The sequence below is a fragment of the Elephas maximus genome, chromosome 22, assembly GCF_024166365.1.
Source record: "Elephas maximus indicus isolate mEleMax1 chromosome 22, mEleMax1 primary haplotype, whole genome shotgun sequence".
NCBI lineage: Eukaryota > Metazoa > Chordata > Mammalia > Proboscidea > Elephantidae > Elephas > Elephas maximus.
In genome coordinates this window covers 8,024,882-8,042,987 of record NC_064840.1, presented here as the reverse complement: position 1 = coordinate 8,042,987, position 18,106 = coordinate 8,024,882, and the positions used below count along the sequence as shown (strand labels likewise).

At 49.5% G+C, this 18,106-nt stretch overlaps 1 protein-coding gene across 2 annotated transcripts in view; it reads left to right on the top strand.

Annotated features, from left to right (window-relative positions):
• The window catches only part of BCL7A (BAF chromatin remodeling complex subunit BCL7A), a 34,738-nt gene that overhangs the window by 7,802 nt on the left and 8,830 nt on the right, over positions 1–18,106 (top strand). For both annotated transcript variants that reach the window (XM_049865905.1, XM_049865906.1), the window contains exons 2-4: positions 216–297; positions 5,254–5,350; positions 11,679–11,846. In XM_049865905.1, the coding sequence (XP_049721862.1) occupies positions 216–297; positions 5,254–5,350; positions 11,679–11,846 (347 nt within the window). The remainder of the gene's footprint in view (positions 1–215; positions 298–5,253; positions 5,351–11,678; positions 11,847–18,106) is intronic.

Genomic DNA, 18,106 nt, shown 5'->3' with positions numbered 1-18,106 from the left:
ATTCCTCCTGACAGCCCCGAGAGACAGGCCACCTTGTGTTTTAACAGATGGGGAAACTAAGGCGTGTGGTGGTGATGCAACTTGCTCCAGGGCCCCTGGCTCATGAGCAACAGAGCTGGGATTCACACCCACCCCTGTATGGCTTCTGCGTATGCTCCTGACCCTGGGCCCTAAACCCCATGTCCTGGTCACAGGCTCTTTCTCATCCTCCACAGGGAGAAGAAGTGGGTGACCGTGGGTGATACGTCCCTACGAATCTACAAGTGGGTCCCTGTGACGGAGCCCAAGGTTGACGAGGTGAGTATGCGGGGTGGTCCCACCTGGGGTGTTCACTGCCTGCCACCATGGGACCAGCTGGGAAGCAGAAGGACCCAACTTAGGGTCCCTACCCCTGCCCTTAGTGCAGCCACAGAGTTTGACCCTCAGAGAGGTGGACAGTGTCACCTGCATGCCATTTCCTCTGGGCTGAGTGCCTGTGGTTTGCCACTGGGGACACACCTGGAGAACAGAGGTGCCCCCCAGCACCCTGAGCATGGTGGTTTGGGGGGCAGTGTAGTGGTACTGACAGATTGCCCCTTCCCCATCATTGTAGCTCTTGTTCTTGGGCACCATATCCTTTTCAGGCACCTGCTGAATGCATTACTGCATTATCTCATTTATGTCTCATACTGACTCTGTGGCGTTGATCTCTTTAGCCTCTCGGTACAAACGAGGAGATGGGCTCAGAGAGGTGAAGCCACTTCCCTAGAGGCACACAGCGGGTGTCAGAGCTGAGCTCAGGATGACTGACTCCAAAGTGTGTGCTCTTTCTACCCTAAGAGAGTCCTCTGGTGGTTGGAGCCACTGGTGACAGGAGTAGGATTGTGCAGGAATTCCTGGACCCCGGTGGGGGTCCCAAGGGTGCCACAGGAGGGCTGGCGCCATCCCTTCCACGACCACTAGAGGGAGCTCCAGCAGCTGTGCTTGGTCTCCAGAGGGCTTCGTGGTGGCAGCCAGTGGCCCCACATGACAGACAGGTTTTTAACCTTGTGGCTCCCGGGCCTGTGACCCCCAAATATGCTGGTCAGCTGCTCTCATTTCTAGTCTTAAAACGCAGAGCAGTCTCACCCAGAACCAGTCCTCCTGCCTGGACTGCCTTCTTCACCCGCCAGCCTCAGTCCTCTCCTTCAGGGAGATGGCTCAAGCTGAGCCCACGTGGCTCCAGTCACTCCTGGGACCAGGTCAGTGTAGGCATCATAGGTGAGTGCCATGGGGGCCCAGTCTCCTCCCCTGGTTCCGTGACCTCTCCCATGTGTTTGTGTCTGCTGGGCTGACAACTGGGCACTTGTAGCCCCTTCTAGTCTGGCCCAGACTCATGGAGGCACGAGGCTGTTCCCTGAAGTCTTGATCCCTGTCCTTGCTTGGTGCCGGCCCTCCAGGAAAGAGGACAGAGCGCCACACTCCTGGAAGGCACGTCTGGCTCCTGCCCACGGCTGCGCTTTGCACATTATCAGGTGCTGCGTAAACGCCGGGTACGTTCAGAAAGACATGGTCCCTGCTCTCAAGGAATTTATAATCTCGTTGGGGGAAGATAATTATAGAATAGCATGAAACAGACATCAGGGAAGTGCCAAATGGAATGCGATCAAGGAGAACGCGGAATCCATGGGCTGTTGGGAAGGACAGGCCGCTGTGGCTGGGCAGAGAGCGTGGATTTGCAGTCGGGCAGACCACCCTGATTAACCTGTGCTGGTAGAGAGGTGGCCCCACGTGGAGGGGGCTTCGCTCCCTCTTCTGTGCGGTGGGGCAGTAAAACTGAGCTCCTGGGGTTTTTGAGACAGGACAAAGGCTACACAGTATAGGATGTTTAATACTTAGTGCTCGAGGGATGCTCATTCTCTCCCTGGCTCTGACCCCCATGCCGTTCACTACCCTCTCTCCCTTGAGGGTGATAGTTCCCGTCTGCAGCCATGGAGGCTGGATGAACCCCTGAAGCTATTGCCCTGAGATAATCTTTAAACCTTAAACCAAAAATATCCCCCGAAGCCTTAAAACAGAAAAATAATTTAGCTAAACTAGGTCTGCCTTGAGTATTATGCTCTTTTAAGATCTGCCTCTGTGGGCTCAAACTCACACTATAGCAACTGAAAAGGCTAGATGGGAACCTCCGGGGGCAGTGAGTTCACGTTAACGGAGGCGGGACAGTGCAGAAAAGGAGGGTGAGGATGGCCGCACGACTCGAGGAATGTAACCAGTGTAGTAAATTGTACGTGTAGAAACTGTGCAATTGGTGTAGGTTTTGCCGTGTATGCTCTCAACAACAACAAAATAAATAAAATTTAAAAAGGTGATAGTTCCATGCCTGGTTCAGCATCCCATCCCCTGAGAATCTTTTTTTATTTTTTAAACTTTATTTTGTTGTTGCCGGGCAGTTGAGTTAGGTTGTTTCTACCTTTTGGTTGTTGTGACTAGTGCCACAATGAATACTGATGTACACATCTCTTTCTGAGTCTCTTCTTTCAAGTGTTCTGGGTGTATACCAAGGAGTGGAATTGTTGGGTCATGTGGTATTTCTAATTTTAGTTTTTTGAGGAACTATCACAGTTTTCCACAACGGTTATGCCATTTTGCATTGCTGTGAGCAATGGATAAGGGTTCCGTTTTCCCCATATCCTCACCAGCATTTGTTATTTTGTGTTGTGTTTTTTATCTTGGCCATCCTGAACAAAAAAAAAACCGACCCATTGCTGCCGAGTCGATTTCAACTCATACCGACTGTATAGGACACAGCAGAACTGCTCCATAGAGTTTCCAAGGAACTCCTGGTGGATTCGAACCACCGACCTTTTGGTTAGCAGCTGTACCACTTAACCGCTATACCCTCCTAGTGGGAGTGAAATGGTATCTCATTGTGGTTTTGATTTGCATCTCTTTGATAGCTAATGAGGCTGAGCGTCTTTTCATGTGTTTGGTGGCCATTTGAATGTCCTCTTTGGTGAAATGTTTATTTATGTCCTTTGCCCATTTTATGATTGGGTTGTCTTTTTGTTGTTAAGTTGTTGAAATTTTATATATGTTTTTGTTATTAGATTCTTACCAGACACATATAGTTTCTGAAGATATTCTGGGAGAGGGAGGGGTTGTCTTTTCACTTTTTTGGTAAAGTCATTTGATGAACAGAAGTTTTTAATTTTTATGAGGTCCCATTTATTTACTCTGTCTTTTGCTGTTTGTGCTCTTCTTATTATATTAGATAACCCACTGTCAGAAGCTAGGCCCCCCCTGAAAATCCTGATAAAATGCAGATTTCCAGGCCAGCCCCAGACCACTGATTGCGAATGTCTGGTCCTTGCGGCCAGGAACCTGTGTTGCAGGTGGACAGCTTTTTGTGTTTTTAAGCACTCGATTAATAAGCGGTTACACTTTCTTTTTTCAGAAATCTTTTGAAGGTTTTATTCATTTAAACGGGTAAAACAGCTTATAAAATTCAAATGCTACCTAAAAAAAAATTTTTTTTTTAATTAACATGTAATTCACGTACCAGAAAATTCACCTTTTTGTGAGTGTACAGTCCAGGGGTTTTTAGTATTTTCGGCTGTACGACTCCTCACTGCTATTCATTTAGAATTATTTCATCACCCCAAAATAAACCCCATCCCCATTAGCAGCTCTCATCCTCTCTCCGTCCCCATCCCTAGCAACCACGTATCTACTTTCCGTCACCATGGATTTGCCTATTCTTCAAACATTTTTTTTACTGTAAATCTTTGTGTAAGTCTGCCTCCCCCGCCACCCACCCAGGGGTGTAGCGAGGGTAACGAGTGCCCAGGGGCAGTCTCTAAGTCATGCCCCCCCCCCCAAAATTTCAAGATGAATAGACATTGATAGCAGTGACGAAAAGAAGGCAGTCATGCCCGAGGCTCATGGCCTGCGTGGTAGGCACCCGCGTCCCGGGGGGCTGTCAGGCTGACAGGCAGCTCCTGGGGCCCCGGGCCTTGGCAGTGGCAGCGCCTTTAGGCCAACGAACCATGCCCGGGAATATTCCGGCAGACACCAAGAGCCAGGCAGCAGACAGCAGTGCCGAAACATGGCTGAAGTGGGCAGTGGGCTTTTTGGAGCAGCTCAAGTCCCACATAGTTTGGTCTTGGACGTATCTCTGGACCGTGTGGCATCACCTCCTATGACATTGTCACTCGGTGTGGTCTGCACCCCCTCACCCCTCGAGTGACGCCACTGAGGCCTTGTCTGGCACCTGCTTTGACTTGTGCCAGGGGCAGGTGCCCACCTGTGGCCCCCCTCACTGTACCTCTGCTCTCACCCACTGCCACCCTCTTCTCTTTCCTAGAGGTAACCAGTGTTAGTTTCTATTTATCATTCCGGATAGTGTGAGTGCACAGGCAGACACAGACAGACAGGCATAGGCAGACACTGATAGACACACAGACCCAGACAGATACACGGGCACAGATACATATATACACATATGAATACATACATGCATATCTTTTTCTTTACTACTCCTGGTATTCTGTTCACATGTTCTGTACCTTTCTTGTATGCATCTGGAGATACGGAAATACTTTCATGTTTTGGCAGACCATCCCATGTGAGCACATGAACCATTGCCTCATTCTTTGTCACCGTTGCATTGTACTACATAATTTATTTATTGTGCCTTTTTACCGATGGGCAAGTTAGGTTATTTCCAACTTGACTCTGTTCTTACTGTAAAAACTAGAACCGTCCACAAAAATCAAGGGCCCCTCCCTGTTCCCTGGAGTTTCCCTCCATCTAGCCTTCCAGCATGAAGCTGCAAGTCCGCTGTCCACACTTAGAGAAACACAGCCCAGGAGCCTAGAGATGGTGAGCTGTGACCTCTGCTCCAATCCACTCACCTGGCCTTGGTTTGTACCTGCTCCAGGGGACCAAGTGGCCTTTTTCCCCGATGCTCTCCTTTGAGGATGAGGAAATTCCCCTAGCCAGTGGTTTTGCACACCTGCTAGGGCGGCACCCCAAATCAAGTCAGGATCCTTCCCAGGGCGCAGAGCTGCCCAGTTGCCCAGCACAGCCCTGTGATCCTCCCCTCCGTGGGCCCTTTGACCCCAAAGTGGGTGAGGCTTAGAGCACGGCCCTAATGGGACATGGGCACACACAGGCCAAGGAACCTGCCAGAGACTTGGGGGTCCAGGATGAATCAGTAGAATAAAACACCGCTCCCTGGTCTCACGCACATGTGATTGGGTGACTCAGTTTCTGTTCCATTTTCTCCTCCAGAAAAACAAAAACAAGAAGAAGGGCAAGGACGAGAAGTGTGGCTCAGAGGTGACCACTCCAGAGAACAGCTCCTCCCCAGGGATGATGGACATGCACGGTGAGCTCCCCGCGGACGCTAGGTGGCCTCCGCACGGACGCTGGCCGGCCTGGCGCTCGCAGCTGTGGCTTTGTTTCATTAGCAGGTTGGTTCACATTCCAGGCGAAGGGTAGGAGGGCCGGGCAGGACCAGGAGGCCTTGGTGCCAAGGAGAAGGCTCAGCTGGGGAGAGAGGACATTTCTTTTCTCAGCTCAGTGAGCCGAGAGAGCAGCCTGTGCCCAGCCCGAGACAGACAATAAGACCCTCTGCCACCCGCAGGCAGAAGCCTTTTGGAGAGCTTTCTGAGAACTCAGGACATTTTGTTTGGTATATGTTTCTGTTTCTCTCATATAGGCCTCACGTAGCATATAAACTAGCTACCATGGAGCCAACTCCAACTCATGGCACCTCATTTCTGTCAGAGTAGAACTGTGCTCCATAGGGTTTGTTTTTTTATGTTTTGTTTTAATAGTATTGTGTTTTTCAGTGAAGGTTTACACTGCAAATTAGGTTTCCATTTAATAATTACTGCACAAGTTGTTCAGAGACATTGGTTACATTTTTCGAAATATTTTGACTTCCTCATTAATTCCCTCTGGATGTTTCGTTTCCAATACTCTGGTTTCCCTGTCATCTTTGCTCTAGAGAATTACTGACCATTTGGCCTTCGTATAGATGACTTTTTAATCCATAGGGTTTTTGATGGCTGATTTTTTGGGAACTAGACCACCAGGCCTTTCTTCCAAGGTGCCTCTGAGTGAACTTTAACCTCTAACCTTTTGGTTAGCAGCTGAGTACAATATCTATTTGCACCATCCAGGAACTTCCGCATAGTATATATGTGATTGTATTTTCTGTTGCCCATTTTGCTTTGGCTGCTGGGAAGCTCCAAACTGGATTTCTGACGCTGCCTTAATTGCTCTCAGTTCCTGGTATCTGCCTGTCCATGTTGACAGCTGAACTTCTTTTGCTCTCTTATTTCAAAAGTTGTAACCAGTGACCTACAGATGGAATCCGGGTAGAGACGTGCTCTAGCCAGTCCCCAGTTGTTTTGACGTTGTAGGTGTTTACTTTTCTTGGAGAGGAAAGGCGCAGATCATAAATGTGCAACTTGGTGTAACGGTTACCAACCGAACACATCCAGGTAACCAGCACCCAGATCAAGTCACAGAATGTTCCCAGCCCCCAGTGGGCCCCTCAGGTCCCTTTCTTGTTGTCCCCAACCCTCCAAGGAAAACCACCACTTCTAACCTCCTAGATTCAAACTTGAAGTTTGTTAAAAATTGATTTACTTTCCAGTATTTGTAAATGAGAAACTCAACATTTCTGTGTCCTTCGAGAAATCAGGTCTGGCAGTGCTAGGTGTGCACACTCTCGAGGCAACTGCCGACAGAGGTAGAAGCAGTTGTTCACTGGGGGTGGGGATGTGCTCTCTGACCTCCCTCTCCCCCCGGCTCAGTATCCCCATTTCTGTCATCTGCCTGGTTGGCTGGTATAAGAGTTCGCACCCCTGTCTTTTTCCAGCTCTTGATCCCAATCTTAATGTCTTTGTCCTTTTGCAGTTGTTGTTTTTACAACTTATGGAGGCCCTGTGTGTTACAGAATAGAACTGCTCCATAGGGTTTTCTTGGCTGTAATCCTTACAGAAGCAAATCGCCAGGCCTTTTCTTCCATGGTGCTTCTGGGTGGGTTCAAACCACCAACCTTTTGGTTACCAGCCAAGTGCAGACTGTTTGCGCCACCCAGGGACCTTAGTGTCTTTGTCTTTTTAACCACCCCAAACCTTTCGTATAGCAAGCTGATATCAGATAAATAAGTAAATAAAAAAGGACTGTTGCTTTGCTTGAGTTTCAGATGTCTCCAGACCTTGGGCTGTCTTGTTCTGAGGAAGGGAGGCCAGCAGATGTCCCCATCGGTTCAAATGAACTTGTCTAAACAAGTCACCACTTCAAGGTCAGGGAGTGTCCCTTGGTGCTGAACTGGCCTCAGAATACCACACTGGGGTTTTGCTGGTGGTTGATCATGCCAGGAAAGCCCCCACTGGTCTGGGAAGCATAGTTGGGATTCATTTATCTCCAGAAATAGATATGTGGGTGGGACATGAACGTCTCATGACTTCTCTCTGGGGGATGAGGTGACCCCAGTCCTGACTGGATCATAGAGCTGCATCTGAGGGCTTAGGGCAGAGGTCAGGATCACAGGCGTGGCATCACACCCAAAACCCAAAACCAAACCCATTGCCGTTGAGTTGATTCTGACTCTTAGCAACCTTGTAGGACAGCGTAGAACTGCCCTGTAGGGTTTCCAAGGCTATAAATCTTTACAGAAATGTATTGCCACATCTTTCTCCTGCAGAATAGCTGGTGGGCTAAAACTGCTGACCCCCAGGTCGGCAGCCGAGCACCCTAACCACTGTACCAACAGGGCTTCTTGCGTCAGACTCCCCAGAGTTCAAATCCTGACTCTCTCAGGATCTCTTCCTACCTAGGGTTAATTGTTTAGCTTCTGACCTTGCTTTAAGGAGCTCTGGTGGTATAATGGTTAAGCACATAACTACTAACCAAAAGGTTGGCAGTTCAAACCCACCCATTTGCTCCTTGGAAGAAAGGCCTGGTGATCTGCTCCCATAAAGATTACAGTCTAGAAAACTCTATGGGGCAGTTCTGCTCTGACAGTTGGTCGGAACCAACTTGACAGCATCCAACAACAACAGCAGCCTCGTTTTACTTATTATTTTTTAATCTATAGAATGGGGTTGGTAGTGTCTACTTCATAAGATCCTTGTGAGTGTTAAATAAGATACTGCCTGGAAAGGCTTGGTAATATTAGTAGGGAGAGTTTACTAAGCCATGACAGAGTGCTAAGCGTCGTGCTAAGTACGTATCATGCCTTACTGTATTTAATCCTAATAACAAGCCCCACTGTACAGATGTGGACGCTGAGGCAAAAGGTAATGTAACCTGCTTAGGGTTAGGAAGTTACTAAATGGCAGCTCTGGCCCTGGAGCGCCTTTGGAGGCAGAACTCAGGTTTGTGGCCGGGAACCCAGAGGAACCCTCCAGAAAAATAGAGAACACGGAGCCAACCAGGTCCCTCACACAGGAGCCGTGCTGATCTCAATCTCCTTATCAGTTCCGTTTTGGAATATGTGCAGCCAAGACCAAGTCAGACCACAGGGTGTGTAAGTGAGGAAGTGCCGGGAAAGAGGTTTACCTGACTAGAGGTATCTGGAAAGGCTGCAGGTAGGAGGATGGGCACAGTGGAGGTGAAGGAAGGGGCCTCTGCGTCGGCTCGTCAGTCTACAGGATGCAGCAGGGGTTAGCCCAAGTATTGGGGTCATACTGTTACAGCTTACCAGTCTAGGCTGGGGCAGTTAACTTGGTAAACATTAGCACTTCCTATCATTCATTAACATAACCTTAGTCTCCCAGGGCTGCCACAGCAAAGTACCACTAAGTAGGTGGCTTCAAACAGCATATTTATGGTCTCACAGATCTGAAGGATGGAAGTCTGAGTCAGGGTGTCAGCTGTGTCGATTCCTTCTGAGGGTGGATCTGTTCCATGCCTCTCTCCTAGCTTGTGGTCAACCCAGGTGTGCTTGGTATGTAGATGCTTCTTCACATGGCGTCCTTTCTCAGTCTGTCTGTCTGTCTCTTCTTCTCTTCTATAAGGACACCAGTTATAGAGAATTAGGGCCCAACCTAGTCCAGTATGACCTAATTTCACCGAACCGATAGCATCTTTAAAGACCCTCTTTCCATGCAGGGTCATGTTCACAGGCACAGGGGTTAGGATTTCGGCATCATTTTGGGGGGACGCTGTTCAATCTATAACAGGATCCACAGGGCTGAGCCTTCTACCGCCTGCCGGACATCCTTACGCACACGTGCGCGTGCACAAGTGTGGGCACACACGCACACACACCTTGACATAGAAGAGTTTAGACTTTCTTGAAAGGTAGATCAAGAGCACACACATCTTTTTTTTTTTCTTTTTGAGTTCCAGAATTCACAAGAGAATGCTTCTGTGTAATGAGTGCCCAGAGTATACTTAAAATAAGATCCAATTTACCCGATTCTGGCTGCGTGACGCTCCCTTGACAGGCTGAGATAGAGGAAAAACTCGTGTTCAGAGTGGGGCAGACCAGCCTGAGCAAGGGGCTCTAGGGCTCTGGGCCTTAGTCCCCCTGCCCCCAACCCCGTAAAGTGAGGGTGGTAACAGCACCTATCCAGTCGGTTCTTGGGAGGATTAACAGAGGCCTCTGCAAATGTTCTTGCTCAGTACCTGACCCTCGGACTTCTGGCCTCCAGAACTGTGAGACCATGAACATACGTTCTTATAAGCGACCCAGCTTATGATATCTTGTCCTGGCAGCCCTGGGACACTAACGTGGGGCCCGTTATGAGAGACCCAGCTTCGATTCCCAGCCAGGGCACCTCATAGGCAGCCATCACCCATTTGTCAGTAGAGCCTTGAGTGTTGCTAGGATGCCGAACATGTTTCAGCAGAGCTTCCAGACTAAGATTGAGAAGAAAGGCCTGGTGATCTACTTTTGAAAATCAGCCAGTGAAAATCCTGTGAGCATAACAGAACCACATCTGATCCTGGGGGAGGCACAGGCCTGGGCAGGAGTCTTGTGTTGTGCGTGGGGTCATCAGGCATCGGGGGCAGACGCAATGGCAGCTGCCAACAACAAATGAAGTGATGTTAATGAATGACTGACAGCACTAATGTTTACTAAGTTAACTGCCTCAGCCTAGCCTGGTAAGCTGGCAGCCTGGCGCATAGTAGGTACTCAGGAACATGCTGGTTAGTGTCTTTCTCTCACCCATTTTTATCAAAATGACCTTGGTCCCAGGCGCAGCGTGACCCAGAAAGGCAGCCAGAGACTGTGATTTTGAACTTGTTGCTTGGGCATCTGCCATTAAAAATGGGTCTTTGCATCTAAGAAAGAAGACCCTAGGTGAGGGGATACGTGCCCCTGTCTGACTAGTTCTTTTAGATGAGCTTGACCACTAATGCCATTGTCCAATTAATGTCCTTCCTTTTCTTCTTTTTATTATGAAAAATTCCAGCCAGGCAGAACAGCAGAGAGAATAGTATAATGACCCCCCCATATGCCCACTCAAATGAAAAAAAAAAAAAAAACCCATCGCCATCAAGTCGATTCCAACTCACAGTGACCCTTTAGGACAGAGTAGAACTGCCCCATAGTGTTTCCAAGAAGCAGCTGGTGGATTCGCACTACCCTTTTGGTTAGCAGCTGAGCTCTGAACCACTGTGCCACCAGGCCTCCTAGGTTTTAATTAACGTGATGCTATATTGCTTCATCTGCTTTCTAAGTGTGTGAAGCTTTTTAATTGAAGAATACGTATAAGAACATGCCCTGCTCTTGAGTATGAAGTTCTGTTCCTGTAATCTGACTGTTGTTGTCGGGTGCCGTCAAGTTGACTCTAACTCATGACAACATCATGCACTTCAGAGCAGAACTGTGCTCCATACAGTTTTCAAGGCTGTGACCTTTTGGAAGCCGATCGCCAGGCTCGTCTTCCCAGGTCCCTCTCAGTGGGTTCGAACTACCAGCCTTTTGGTTAGTAGCCACACGATTAACCATTGGTACTACCTAGCTCCTTTTAAGATCCAGACCATGTTCAAATTCCCCAATTGTCTCAAAATGTTTCTTGCAGCTGGTGTATTCAAAATGATCTAAACAAAGTCTGCGCATCGTATTTAGTTGTTAGATATCTTACGTTTCTGTTAATTTACAGTAGTCTTCCCTCCCCCCGCCCTTTTTTTTTTTTTGGTGACATTGATTTGTTGAAGATACTGGGCTGGTTGGCCTATGGAATGGTCTACCTTCTGTGGTTAACTTGTTCCTCTCTCCCTTTTATTTCTTGTAATGTGAAAGTCTGTCTGGAGGCTTGACTAGGTTCAGGTGAAATGTTTTGGCACTACTAAGTCCTTCCTGTTTCTTCACAGCCAGATATACATGGTGTCTAGTTTCCTTACTCAGAATATGCCTCAAGTACCCTCAAAAGATTCTGGGCCCAAGAGGCCACCGTCCCAGCTGCCTCCAAACACAGGACCCTCTTGGGTGGCTGCACTGAGTTCTTCTCATGAGCCACATGGGAGAGGTCAGGTCCAGATGCCAGAACCCTCAGTCTTGTGGGGTGTATAAGGCCCTGGGTGTGGTCAGCTTAGAAGTCTCAAGTGGAGGAATTGTCCAGACCTCTCCAAGGAGAACCTCCTGTGGGGCTCTAGCCGCTGAGGTGCAGGGAAGCTGAGCACCCCACCCATGTTCCTGAAGCATATCGTAGGATTTCACTTTTGGTTCTGTTCCCCCCACGCAGATGACAACAGCAACCAGAGCTCCATAGCAGATGCCTCCCCCATCAAACAGGAGAACAGCAGCAACTCCAGCCCTGCTCCAGAGCCCAACTCGGCCGTGCCCGGTGATGGTGCAGAAGCCAAGGTGGATGAGACCCAGGCTGATGGGAAGGAGCACCTCGGGGCTGAAGGTACATGCCCTTCCGGGTTAGGCTCAAAGGGGCTCCCTCCACCCTAAGCCTTTGCCAGTCGCTTCAACCAGCCGCTGTACCGGTGCTAATGGAGGTCCAGCCCTGTTACGGCCCCAGGAAGATGACAGTAGAAGAAAGATAACCCTTGGAGCTCATGTTCTCGTGGTGGCCATTAAGATTCCTGTAATCTAGTATCTGGAAAATGATTGATATGGAGAGTTACAAAATAGGGAAAGGGGATGGGAAGTCTTGCTGGTTTACTTGGTTGATTGTAGTTTTAAGTAGGGTGGTCAGGGATGGTGACATTGGAATAAACAAGGCTCAAGTTAGGTGAGGAAGCATGTGGAGATCTGGGAGAAGAGCATTGTACCCAGAGAGGATAGGCAGTGCAAAGGCCCTGAGACAAGAGTGTGCTCGGTGCGGTTGAAGAAAGGTGAGAGAAGGGCTTAAAGAGTAAGATGAGGTCAGAGAGGAGACAAGGCCTGGAGTCGGGGAGCTCATAAGGCCACGGGAAGGACTTGAGCTTTTACACTGAAGTGGATGCCACCGGAGATTGGAGTGACATCTGAGGGATCAAATCTGGTTGCTTTGGTTGAGAACAGAAAATGGGGGGGCCATGGCAGAAGCAGGGAGACCAGTGGAGGCTGCTAGAATTGCCTAGGGGAGAGAGGATGACAGCTTGAATCAAGATGGGAGCAAGGAGACAGTAAGAAGTGGTCAGACTGTGGAGGATGTATGTGGTATTTATTTTGAGGTCTCTAGACTCTTTTTGAGAAGCCATGGTGGTGCAGTGGTAAAGTGATTGGCTGCTAACCAAAAGGTAGGCAGTTTGAAACCACCAGCAGCTCCACGGGAGAAAGATGTGGCAGTCTGCTTCCGCAGAGATTTACTGTCTTGGAAACCCTGTGGGTGAACTGTGAGTTGGAATCAACCCAATGGTAGTGGGTTGGAGAGACTCTTTAAATGAAAAATTTCAAATATGTAGAAAATCTAAAAAATGGTATAATAATACTCTTCCATATGCCCATAAACCAGATTGAGCAATTGTTAATATGTGTATTTTTTGCTTTGTCTCTATTTTTTTCTAGAACCATTTGAAAAGTAAGTTGTAGATGGTGTGATGTGTCATTCTGCATCTTTTAAAAATAAGGGCATTCTCTTACACGACCGTAAATACCAGCAGCACACCTAAGAAAATGAACGATAATTTCGATTGTCTGGTATCCAGGCCTATTTTGCAGGTAGAGGTGAGAGTGTGTATGGATGGATTGTCCATGGGGGATCAAGGGTGGCTTTGAGCACCTGGAAGAGACAGCGGAAGGAGGGTCTGTGTGGGCCCGTGACAAACGTCCGAGTGATTTCAGGCTCCGGGTGCAGCTGTCCCAGGCTCAGCTGAATGTAGAGTCTGGAGTTGGAGGGGCAGGATGAAGGCCCAGGCTGGGGATGTAGGTTTGGCTTGTTGGTGCGTTGCCTGCCCTGCAGGAGGAGGCAGCTGGCCCCAGTCGGGGGTCCGAGTGCTGTGGGAGAAAGGCTGTCCCACACCACAGGGTCTGTCTGCCTCCGTCCGGTTCTCCCTACACACTTCGCTGCCTCCCGCCCCGGGCCAGGCTCTGTCTTCCTGCTGATGGGCTTGGGGTTATTTCCGGTCTTTTTTATTTTATGCCTACGATCCTTGCACACACATCTCTGTGTCTTTGCGTAGTTGTGGGTGGACCTGGGATAAATTTCCGGAAGCAGAGGGTGCATGCCTTGACAATGTCAGTGGCTCCTGCTACCTTGGTTTCCCTCCAGGGAAGCTGTGGCAGAGTGACCTTCCTCTCGCACAGTGTCTCAGCCTTGGCAGGGGGGATGGCGTGGGCTGGGTCATCGTCCGTCATGGAGCCACCCTGTGTAGGATGTTGAGCAGCACCCCTGGCCTCCACCCACTAGATGACAGTAGCACCCAGTTGTGACAACCAAAATATGGTTCCAGACGTTGCCGTGTGTCCCCTGGGGGCACATTCACCCCTGGTTGAGAACCTCTGACCTAGCAGCTTTGATACAGCTTTTCCATCACGTACAGGGTGTGAGCACCCACTGTGACCCCACGGTGGCCCACAGCCATGGCCCACCCACCAGGCTTCCCAGCTTCCTTCCTGGTGAGGAGGCTCTGCAGGTGGAAGGCACTGGAGCAGAGAAGGTGGGGCAGGGGCTGTGGACACAGGCAGGACCTCACACCCAGCCTGACCCCCTTCTTCCTGGGCAGGCAGCCTCGCCGTCCTGGAGCCCCCGTTTCCTCTGTGACGGATCCACAAACAGCTTCCTTTGTCAGGTTGTCACATGGGGTAGATGAAGCAGGGGGCTCGGCAGAGCTTGGCTTGTGGGAAGGGGCCCCAAAGGGGCTTGGCCCGCGTGTGTGGATGGCAGAGGCCTTACAAGGCCGCGTCCCGTTTCTGTCCATCCTCATCGCATTCTGCCCATGACCTCGTTCTCCCATGTTTGGGATCTGGGTCTCCTTTGCCCTAAAGCGACAGGAAAAGCTAAGCTGCAGGAATTACGCTTGGGGTGAATGCAGCCATAACTGGCACACTTTGCTAACTGTCACCCCCAACCCTGAGGTCCAGGTGGGAGCCACCCTAGGGGCTTCTTCCCACCACCCCAGACCCTGTGTGGGTACCTGGCATTTCCCAGGCAGGGCCATCACAGTGGGACAGGCCCACCCCCTCTGCCAGGCTGCCCAAGTCCTCGAGGGAAGAGACTGTGGACAGACCCACACAGCCTGCCCAGGTGGATGCACCTGGACTGCTGGGGCAGGCGGATCAGCCACCAGCTGTTGACCTTGCCTTGAACTTGTTTACTGCAGTGTGAGTTCAGGGAGTGACATAACATCCAAGTTCCCGGGACTAAATTTAGGCATTTTCCTTGGGTGAGTTCCAGCACCGTTACGCTAAGAGCGCTGGGTGTCCCCCGAGCCCTCGGCTATGTGGGCTCCAAGGTTGGTTCCCACTGAGCTATCGGGAGAGGCCCCGGCTGGGGTTTCTCTGGCCAGCAAAGGTCAGTGTGACTCTCCCGGTGATTAGTGCCTTCATGAGTTTTAAGCCCCCATCTGGGACTCCTACCTCTCTCTCTGCTTTGTAGAGCCCCCTCCATGGGCTAGAAAAGGAGCTGGGGTCCCCAGGGATGCTAAGCCACAGGTGTGACACATGTTCTGGAAAGCCTATTAACTTTCTAAATGCTGACATTAAAGCAAACACATATGTTCTAAAGTAGAATACGATGTTAACATGGGCTTTTAAAGATAAAACTAAAACGTCAAAGAAATTTCTGGCTTATGGGGTGTTTGGGGCGATGTCCCAGATAACCCCTCATTATTCCTTTTCTGAGGAGCGCTGGTGGTGCAGTGGTTAAGTGCTCAGCTGCTAACTAAAAGGTCAGCGATTTGAACTCACCAGCTGCCCCGAGGATGAAAGATGGCGGCCTGCTTCTGTAAAGATTACAGCTTTGGAAACCCTATGGGGCAGTTCTGCTCTGTCCTATAAGGTCGCTATGAGTTGGAATTGACTCGATGGCGATGGGTTACTCTACCTGGGGGTATTTTGCCATTTGGGTGCTTTTCATGCCATTCCATTTAACCCTCAGCCACCCTACAGCATGGAATTCCAACCTTGTATTTTTATTTTTTTGTCATTTTTAAATTGAGGCAAAACCCATATGACATAAAATCAGCCAGTTTAAAGGGAACACATCAGTGGCATTTAGTATATTGGCAGTGTTGTGCAGCCACCATGTAGCTCCGTTTTCATCACCCCAGAAGGAAACCCTGGGTCAGCCTTGTTTTTGCAGAGGAGGAATCTGAGACCGAGGACTTGTGTGATGGAAGCGGGATTCCAGCCCAGATCTGCCTCCTCCCGTTGCTCCCACAGGCCTGGCGAGGCCAGCCGCCCTTCACTGCAGGGCAGGATGGACCACTACCCTCCCCATGGTGGCAGGAAAGCCCAGCTCAGAGCCCTGCACTAGAACAGGGCAGGTGGTATCTCCTGGTAGTGATGACGTGGGGTCAGTGGGTGCAGGTCTGAGGAATGACAGGTACTTGTTACAAGGGCTAAGCTAGAGGATGTGCTGGAAAGTCCAGCTCCTTGGGAAGGGTTTCTTGCAGCTCCTACCTGCCCTGTCCCCCAGCCGTCTTTCTGCTACCCATGTCTCCTCAGGCCCTGGAGAGCTGCTCATTCTCTCCCATATTAAACCAGTAGCCGTTGAATCGACTCTGGCTGATGGTGACCCCATGTGTGTCAGAGTGGAGCTGTGCACCATGGGGCTTTCAGGGCTGAATTTTTGGAAACAGATTGGCAGGACTTTCTTCTGAGGCATCTCTAGGTGGACTTGAACTGCCAAGCTTTCACTTAGTAGCCTAGCGTGTTAATAATCTTTTGCACTACCCAGGGTTGGAGGTTTGAGTCCACCCAGAGGCACCTCGGAAGAAAGGCCTGATGATCTACTTCTGAAAAATCAGCCACTGAAAACCCTACGGAGCCCAGTTCTCCTCGTAGGAGTCCACTTGACAGCAACTGGTTTCCCCCATATTGTTGTTGTGTGCTGCCAAGTCGATTCTAACGCGTAGCAACCCTATAGGACAGAGGAGAACTGCCCCACAGGTTTTCCCCATATTATTTCTCTTTTCAGAAGCCCTCGAATGTAAGTCCTGGTTTCTTGGGTATTCTTCGGTATTGTTGTTGTGGTTAGTGGCCGTTGAGCTGATTCTGACTCATGGCAGCCGCTTGTACAATGGAACAAAACATTGCCTGGTCCTGTGCCATCCTCATGATCACTGGCATGCTTGAGTCCATTGTTGCCTTCCAACCTAGGGTACTCATCCAGCACTAAAAAATTTTCTTGTGATCCATAGGGTTTTTGTTGGCTAATTTTTAGAATTGCCAGGCCTTTCTTTCCAGTCTGTCTTAGTTAGGAGGCTCCGCCGAAACCTGTTCACCATGAGTCACCCTGCTGGTATTTGAAATACCGGTGGCCTAGCTTCTAGTTTGATAGCAATGTGAAAGCCCACCACAGTTTGACAAACTGACAGACAGGTGGTGGAGTATTATTTTAGTGGACTTTTAAAAACTCAGGCTAATATGTGCTCTTGAGGCCTTGAGTGCCTTCAGGGGTTTTGCTGTTCTCTTTGTGAGCTGACTGGCTTTATACCCAAGAAGTTTCAGGTAAAACCATCATTACTTCTGCCTCCACTCAAGCTGCACCCCCTCCTGCAGCCCGCACCTTCCTTCTAAAGAAACTGAGGCTGAAGAACCAGCCCAAGTGATTGTATTAAAGGGTTGGCTCAGTAAGGGATGGCTCCATAGGATGTTACGTGGCTATCTTGCGTGCTCTTGTATTTAGAGACTTTTTAAAGACACGAGAAAGTCTTGCAAAATATCGGATGATCCCCATCTGGGGAGAGAAGAGAATAATATGTGTGTAGGGGGGATATCTGGAAAGATGTTGGGAATATTCGCTAAAATGTTCATGGGGTGGTATCTATGGGAGGTGTGAAATGATGGTGTGTTGTTGTGTGTCAAGTCGATTCCAACTCATAGCGACCCCACGTGACAGAGTAGAACTGCTCCATAGGTTTTCTAGGCTGTAGTCTTTACGAAAGCAGATCACTGGGCCTTTTCTCCTGCAGAGCCACTGCAGCCAAGCTCTTAACTGTTGTACCGCCAGATAATAGGTGATTTAAAAAAATTTTTCCCGTGTTTTCTGTTGCCTGCAATGATTAGTCATTGCTGTAACACTCATAAAAAGACTCACGTTATTAAGAAAAAAGATTACAAAGGGTCAGCCAGTTACCCTTGACATCTTCCCAAGGAAAAGGCAGGCTCTTTCAAGAAACAGCCAGAGGAAACCCGGTGGCCATGATGGTTGGAGTGCATTGGGGCCACCAGAGGGCGCTGCAGGCAAGGAGCACAGGAGGCTGATGCCTTCTTCGTTCTCTTGAGGCAAGTAATGGGTGTGCATCAGAGAACGGGAGGCCCCTAGCTCAGCGTGTGGCGTGGCTGCTTACAAAGGCTTCGCTAAAAAATAAGAGGAAGATAATATTTACAGAATAGGCAAGAAAATCCTATAGAGCAGTTCTACCCTGTAACACGGGGGGTTGCCATGAGTCGGTATCAACCCAACAGCAACAGGTTTGGTTTGAGTTTTGGTTATAGAGACCAAAGTTTATTCGTGGTTACTAGAACCGGAAGGTAGGGGGCGGGGAGTGAGTCTTAGCTTTGCGGGTACTGAGT